At 57.4% G+C, this 7,172-nt stretch overlaps 2 protein-coding genes across 2 annotated transcripts; both read left to right on the forward strand.

Annotated features, from left to right (window-relative positions):
• Positions 1-50: 50 nt before the first annotated feature.
• D7B24_003723 (uncharacterized protein) lies at positions 51-1,755 on the forward strand (the record flags this gene model as incomplete). The annotated part of the gene is made up of 3 exons (XM_028637910.1): positions 51-708; positions 1,387-1,510; positions 1,715-1,755. Coding segments are annotated over 3 exons (823 nt in total), but the record flags the coding sequence as incomplete, so codon positions are not given.
• Positions 1,756-4,176: 2,421 nt separating this feature from the next.
• On the forward strand, positions 4,177-6,186 carry D7B24_003724 (uncharacterized protein; the record flags this gene model as incomplete). The annotated part of the gene is made up of 3 exons (XM_028637911.1): positions 4,177-4,255; positions 4,306-5,838; positions 5,900-6,186. The coding sequence occupies 3 exons, from the start codon at positions 4,177-4,179 to the stop codon at positions 6,184-6,186; spliced, it is 1,899 nt and encodes a 632-aa protein (XP_028490540.1).
• Between the last annotated feature and the right edge of the window lie 986 nt (positions 6,187-7,172).

Genomic DNA, 7,172 nt, shown 5'->3' on the forward strand with positions numbered 1-7,172 from the left:
CCCCATGAGACGAGATCCTCGAATTGCAGAATCTCGCACTGACGGAATAGCGTGGTGTATAACATAGCACTCCAGGAGTTCCGGACCGTATCACTGCCCTCGCGACTTGAACGATGCTATGCAGACTGTACGAGCACCGGCCTCGTCCTACACCCCGTATCGGAGATGTACCTTTGGCGATGGGACGAAGGCCTGCAAGCGCTCGAGGTAGCGCCTCCCCATCGCGCCTCTTCAGAGCAGTATGGCGAGACATCCTTCATGTTCCACCCCACAAAGCCCAAGGTCTTCTCGATCGTGACGCTCTGCAGGACGGGAGGCGATCGCTCTGAGTCAGATTCGGAAGACGAGTCGACCTACAGTCTTCACCTCCACGTCAGTGACTATGAAGATAGGCAACTTCGCATGACCAAGACGCACGAACGCACCAATCTTCCGAGCAGATGCAGGCCCCCGGTCCCCCCGCAACAACAAGGCATCAGAAGGACCGACAGAGACCAGTTTCACTGGTCATCGCAGAAGGCGCTCCGTCCAATCGATACGCACGGCACTCATGCCTTGTTCGTCGATAGTCTGTCGTCAGAAGACGTCGCGCTGGTCTCCTACAACATGGTCACGCGGCAGATGCATCTGGACCTCCTCGGCGACCAGCCCGCCGCGCTCTTCAGAGAGTGGCGCGCCGTGGGTGGTAAAGACGGCGTCGGCGCATTCGTATTCATGCTCTGGGAAGAAAATCTCTACGTGCACTTGTGCCACGAAATATGGTATTATCGAAACTCGCGGCCTCATGGTTTCGAGCCTTTCTTGCGTCACGTAGACGTCAAGAGTGAAAAGTGGAACTGGGACCCAAAGTTAGCTATCCACCCAAGAGGGATAGCCAGGTGTCTCTCAACATACTTGGTCGGGGATGATCGCTATCTTCTTCTCAGTCACGACGGATCATACTCATACATGGTCTGGAAATTCGACGATCTAGACGAACCAGGCAAGGCGCCGAAGGGGTGGGACACCTGGAGCGAGGTTCAAAGGACATTATCACACCACTGCGCCGGCTATTCGCTCGAACTTCAAGAGACAGAAGAGTAAACCCAGACCAGCAGCATGGAGTCTGCCACTTGAAGGGGTCTTGAATAACCAGTTGTACATGGAAACAAGATGGGAAGTTGTGTTGACACGTTTGGAGCCTAAAAAGAGTGACCAGGCCAGGAAAAAGGAAGCTGTACCTCGCCTTGAGTTGTAAAGGTTGCAAGCTGAGGCTCTAGTTTCTGGCTGGGGCTCTAGTTTCTTGCGAGCCTGACGCCACGGCTCGTCTTCAACCCGCGTTATTGCCACTTACCGAGCATTTAAACTTACTGTTACGTATTCCGAGCTTTCTAAGCTGACAAAAAGCTGCTACACATGACCAGTCTCCCCACGCTCAAAGCATCAGACGACTGGTCAGGCAACATCAAAGCTTTCGACCACGATGAAGCGCCACAAGAGATCAACAAGTCCAACCAGCACTCGCCCGGTTGTACAGCTGGACAGCTGAATGTTGCAACACGACCCGAGCGTGGGGTCGAAATTCTAGAACACACCCTCCGCCCGGAATGTAGATGAAGAGAAAGACAGGAAAATACGTCTGCCGTCCAATGGCAGGCCTCAGACCGCAGCACGAGACAGAGACGAGCTCACACGAGCTCGTCTCCACTCCCAGTAGGGTCAAGACAGCTCACAGCCGTGCCACCCGTCTTGGTCCCCGATCCGCCCCGGCCCTAGCATGGGCTCTCCCGGGGGTTTGGGGTGTGTCTGGGTCTCACTTCGAGGTACCATGTACGCGACGCCCGTCCCGCCGCGCAGCGTGCATAAGCCTGCGGGCTGGCGTGCAGGCGATGGGACTCTACATGCGTCGAGAGAGACATGAGGAGGGTCGGCCAGGCCGATATATTGCTCTCGCGCCTTTCCAGGTCGGGTTTTCGGGCTGTCTGAGGTTGCAGCAGGGGTGATTGTTCAGGGAGCGTGGGAAATTTGGCTTTCCTGACTCCCTCCGACCAGTCGGGGTTGAGATGAATGGGTTAGACTCAAAATGGAGGCCAGCGTATTAGTGAAAAGAGTACATCGTTTTGATATGCGCATCATCGAGGGCTGGGTTGTGTGTCCATGACTGTTGCCGCACAGCTGTTCCTACAAACAGTGCTCACCAACGACAAGTAGCACGACGTCCAATCAGCATCTAGTAAATGGCCATGAGTTCTCGGGTTCAAGTAGATTCGTCCGGAGGATCATGATGGAATAAGGCAAAAGTGCGTCCCTGAGGCTGAGCAGTGGAAACCTCTCCAAGAATCGACCGACGAAGGGCAGTCTTGGCGATTCTGAAGGATATCAACACTGACTCTGCTTTGGGTGGATTCTTGCTCCCAAGGTGGTCCAGTCGGTACGTGTGTGCGTCTTTCGTCCAATTTTCCGATGATACTGAAGCGGGTCATCCCAACGCCAAGGATAAACTCGGAGCTACTGCGCGTCCAAGCTACGCAACGAGCGGTCCCATAGAGATCGACAAGCTCATAGAACACATGCGTGCGCAGCAAATAGAACCTGTCACGAGCCAAGACGGCTTGTTGACAAGGGAAAGAGAGGGAAAAAAGAAAAAAAGGTCAGCGAACCTAATTGCTTCGGTCGCTCTCGACCTATGGAAAGAATGCTCTCCTTCTGGAAGGGTTGAAAATGGATCCCATCTGCCCACCATCTGTTTTTGGCCACACATGGTGGTCAGAGAGGCCAGCCTGACGAGACACGTTTATGTGAGACGTGACGTGGTTTGCCAAGATGCATTTGCTATCGGGGCAGGCCGCAACACGTCGTGTCTCGAAAGACCCCGGTCGTGTGTCCACCCGTGTCGTTCGGGGAGGGTCGACAAACCGGCCGTTGCCACCACTTGAAGCAGCAGCGGAGGTAAGGCGGCGAATGCATCGGCACAGTTGGTTGTCTGCTCACTGCTTTTGGATTTCAGACTTCGGGCAACCCACCAGACCATTGATTCAAAGGCCGCTTGAGCTTGAGGAGAAAGACAACGAGCCGCGCAGGCCGAGGGACCCCCACGTGGTCGTTACTTTCTTGTCGTATGCTTGGTTGAGGGTCGGTGTTCGGACGTGGGCGCACGGCGGCGAGGCCCCTCTTCTCTCTCGGGTTGACAAAGCTCGAGGCGACGAAAAGGTCTAGGGCGAACCTTGGAGGGATGGGGCCAGAGACGCGCAGGATAAGGTTGATAGGGGCTGATCATTGGAGCATGGCTGTCGAGACGCTGTCGCCACGCGCGGTGGTCCTACCAAAAGAGGTAAGGGTCGACAGGTATGATGTGTGGGATTGGGCAGAATCGAGTCGATGATGGATGACGGGAGTATCTGGGCTTGATGCATTTGGGACAATGTTCAAGGGGGGAAAGGAGGGGAACTGGTAGGAAATCATGATGAGAAGTCGAAGGGGGTGAAGTCGTCGTAGAGAGGCCCCACCACGTGGGCGATTCAGTGGTTCTGATTGGGGCACGAGATCTGGGGATCTGAGCAACAGGCCAATGGAGTGACCCAGGTCGACCACGTTTCGACTCGAGCTCGTCTTGGCCTCCGCAACTGCCACCGTTCCCACGCGCCAAGCCTTTTCCTCTGCTTCCTAACCTCCACTCCTCCACTCCTCCAGCGTCCACCCCTCCCCTCCTCCCGCCTCCCAGCCCACCAACGGCACAACCTCAGCACCCGCAGCTGGGCCGGACTCTGCTTCAGCGCTCGCCAGACCATGGAGGCCATGCAGGCTATCCCATGAAAAACCCTTCGGCGATGGGATGGATCGAGCAGGAGCAGGAGCTAGCCCTGGCTCCGCTCAAACGCCAATCCAATGCGCAGCAGAAGTCCAAGGGCGTGCCTCCCGCCTGCCTGGTCTGCCGAGCCCTGGGCGTCCCTCGTCCCGCCAGCTTCGATCATATAAAGATGATCCCTCCAATCTTGGCCGCCTTCTCAGATCTCTTGGTCTTCACTTGGCACACTCCAACCCAGTCAATCAGTCGCAACCTCGACACCACGACCTCTGCAGAGATCTCTGGGCATTTCTCGGCAGCCCTTCTTGGCTTTCACTCCTGACCACACCACGAGGCCTTTGACAACACCCTGCCATTGACTTGATCAACCAAGGACCAAGATCACCGCCAAGATGGTTCTTCACGAGTACACCTACGTCTTCGCCATCGGCACGTGCTTCGCCCTGCTCGAGGCCTACAACAACGGTGCCAGTAAGTGAATCCTGCCTGCTGTGTGCACAGCAGCTGTGCCATCCAAACAGGCAGAGCGCTAACGGGCCACTCTCAAGACGATGTCGCCAACGCTTGGGCGACCTCCGTGTCGTCCCGTTCCGTCACCTACCGCCAAGCCATGCTCCTGTGTCTCGTCTTTGAGATGACCGGTGCCCTGGCTGTCGGCGCCCGCACTGCCTCGACCATCAAGAACGGTATCATCCCCATCGAGGCCTTCGACGGCAACGCTGGCGTCCAGCTGCTCGCCTTCGCCTGCGCCTCGGCCGGTGCCGCCATCTGGGTCATGTGGTGCACGCGCAACTCGGCGCACGTCTCGTCCACCTACTCCCTTGTCTCCTCCATTGCCGGTGTCGGTGTCGCCGCCGTCGGTGCGAGCAACGTCGAGTGGGGATGGAGCGGCGGTTCCGGCCTCGGTGCCATTTTCGCCGGTCTCGCCATGGCCCCCGCCATCTCCGCCCTCTTCGCTGCCACCATCTTCATGCTGGTCAAGCTGACTGTCCACCTCCGCACCAACCCCGTGCCCTGGGCCGTCTGGACCTCTCCCTTCTTCTTCCTCATCGCCGGTACCATCTGTACCCTGTCGATCGTTTACAAGGGTTCTCCCCGTCTTGGCCTCGCCAAGAAGCCCCCTTCGTTCATTGCCGGTGTCTCGCTCGGCACTGGCTTCGGTCTAGCTCTCCTTTCTGCCCTCTTCTTCGTTCCTTACGTCCACGCCAAGGTCATCAAGAAGGACAACACCCTTCGCTGGTTCCACGTGTTCCAGGGCCCCCTCCTCTTCCGTCGCCCGGCCCCTCCCGGTGCTGAGTTCGCCGATGTTCCCGACTACGCTGTCATGAAGCACGGTGGTGAGGATGATGATGAGGAGAACCAGGACGGTCCCGAGCAGGGCATCAAGGGCGATGTCATCAACGACAAGTCCAGCGCCAACGACAAGTCCAGCGCCGACGACATCACCGCCTCCATCCCCGCCGAGAAGCACCAGGCTGTCGCCCGCGACAACGAGAAGGCCCTCATGTACAACGAGACGCCCCAGGAAGCCTACAAGCGTCTGTTGAGGCGTGCCCGCGAGCGCCACCACGCCTCCCTTCGCAAGCAGCGCGGTCCCCTCGGCTGGGCCATGCGTCTTCTCCACAACAACCCCATGGGCGCCGGTTCCGTCTACGAGCTCCACAACCTCAAGGCCATCTGCGTCCGCCTGCCCGCTCAGGTCGTTGTCGCCCTCACCTACGGTATCAGCTACGACATCCACAAGGCCCAGGTCGGTGTCCTCGGCACCCCTGAGGGTCGCCGCATGGACCGCGTTTACAAGCACGCTCCCAAGTACGCCAACGAGGTCGAGCACCTGTACTCCTTCGTCCAAGTTATTACTGCCTGTACCGCCTCTTTCGCTCACGGTGCCAACGACGTCGGCAACGCCGTCGGTGTCTGGGCCGGCATGTACGCTGCCTGGAGCACTGGCAAGACCGCCGCTTCCAAGGAGCCCGTTCCTCTGTGGCAGATTGCCGTCGTCGCTCTCACCATTTGCCTCGGTTTCATCACCTACGGTTACAACATCATGAAGGGTAAGCTTTCTTCTCAATATCCACACATCTCACTGGGTCCCAACACTAACGCACAATGCAGTCATGGGCAACAAGATCACCTACCACTCCCCCTCGCGTGGCTCCTCCATGGAGATGGGTGCCGCCATCACCATTCTCATCTTCTCCCAGTACTCTCTGCCCGTCTCCACCTCCATGTGCATCACCGGTGCCACCGTTGGCGTCGGTCTGTGCAACGGCACCTTCAAGGCCGTCAACTGGCAGCGTGTTGGCCTCCTCATGTTCTCCTGGATCATGACCATCCCCATCGCCGGCGCCATCGGCGGTCTCCTGATGGCTCTCGCCGTCAACACGCCCAGCTTTGCTTAGGTCACGATGGTGTAGGGATTTGGAATTCCGGTGCATAGATGTTTAATTGGTGTCTTCTTTACTTAGATTGTGATATCCAGAGCGCGCTGAATAAAAGTACTCGCTCATTCTATATTGGCAGCTGCTTGGGATTGTGCGTCATATACTTTCTGAATTGTATCAAACAGACGGTATCAGTCACAAAGAGTGTGGGCTCGGGTGAATTTTCAACCAGGCTCCATCAAACAAACTGAAAAATAGAACAAGGTCACGAATTATAGCGTGGCTTTAATTTCAGTCGTGCGCATGTAGAACGACGCCAGATGTGATCTTGAAAGGCTCACCAGCAGCGCCCTGCCTCAGCTTAGTCACCACAGCCCGGACGGCGCCGGCCTCAGCTCGGCGATCCACTCCCCCCCCCCCCCCATCCACGAGCTACCTCCCATGCATGAACATGGCCTGCTGCATCCTTTGCTTCTACCGAGAGTCGCAGCCGGCCCACGACTCGAATCCGGCAGCTTGGGTGCTACGGCTGCTGCTGCTGCTGAAAGACGCACATCAGCCAGGTACGACACGCAAAACACCCCATCAAGCGAGCGGGGATCCCGCTAGGTCCAACATCTGCCGTTGTACCTCATTCTGCGCGGCGTGAGAGACGAGAGGGTGGGGGCGAAGGGGGGCGTGGATGTACGAAGGTCGGTATGGACCAATGACGGGAGCACGTGCTGTCGTGAAAGGGATAAACAGGAGGAGCATATTCTTCTGGCCTGTGATAAAGAGGAGTCGGTCTCCCCGTTGGGACCTTATTGGACTTGATCTGAAAAAGCTAGTTCTCGAGGATAGTAGTTTTTGTGCATGTCTCGTAAATCGGATGGTGGGTAGAATCGAGGCTGCCCGCCCCTGTGAGCTGCTGGACCTCGTCTGCAGCGCTCGCAACGGGATCCCTGGGGTGGTGTTGGGACTGGAGATGGAAAGGCGTATGCTGTGCGACGCCCCTGTGCCATGGG

The sequence above is a fragment of the Verticillium nonalfalfae genome (assembly GCF_003724135.2).
Source record: "Verticillium nonalfalfae strain VnAa140/NRRL 66861 chromosome Unknown scaffold_207, whole genome shotgun sequence".
NCBI lineage: Eukaryota > Fungi > Ascomycota > Sordariomycetes > Glomerellales > Plectosphaerellaceae > Verticillium > Verticillium nonalfalfae.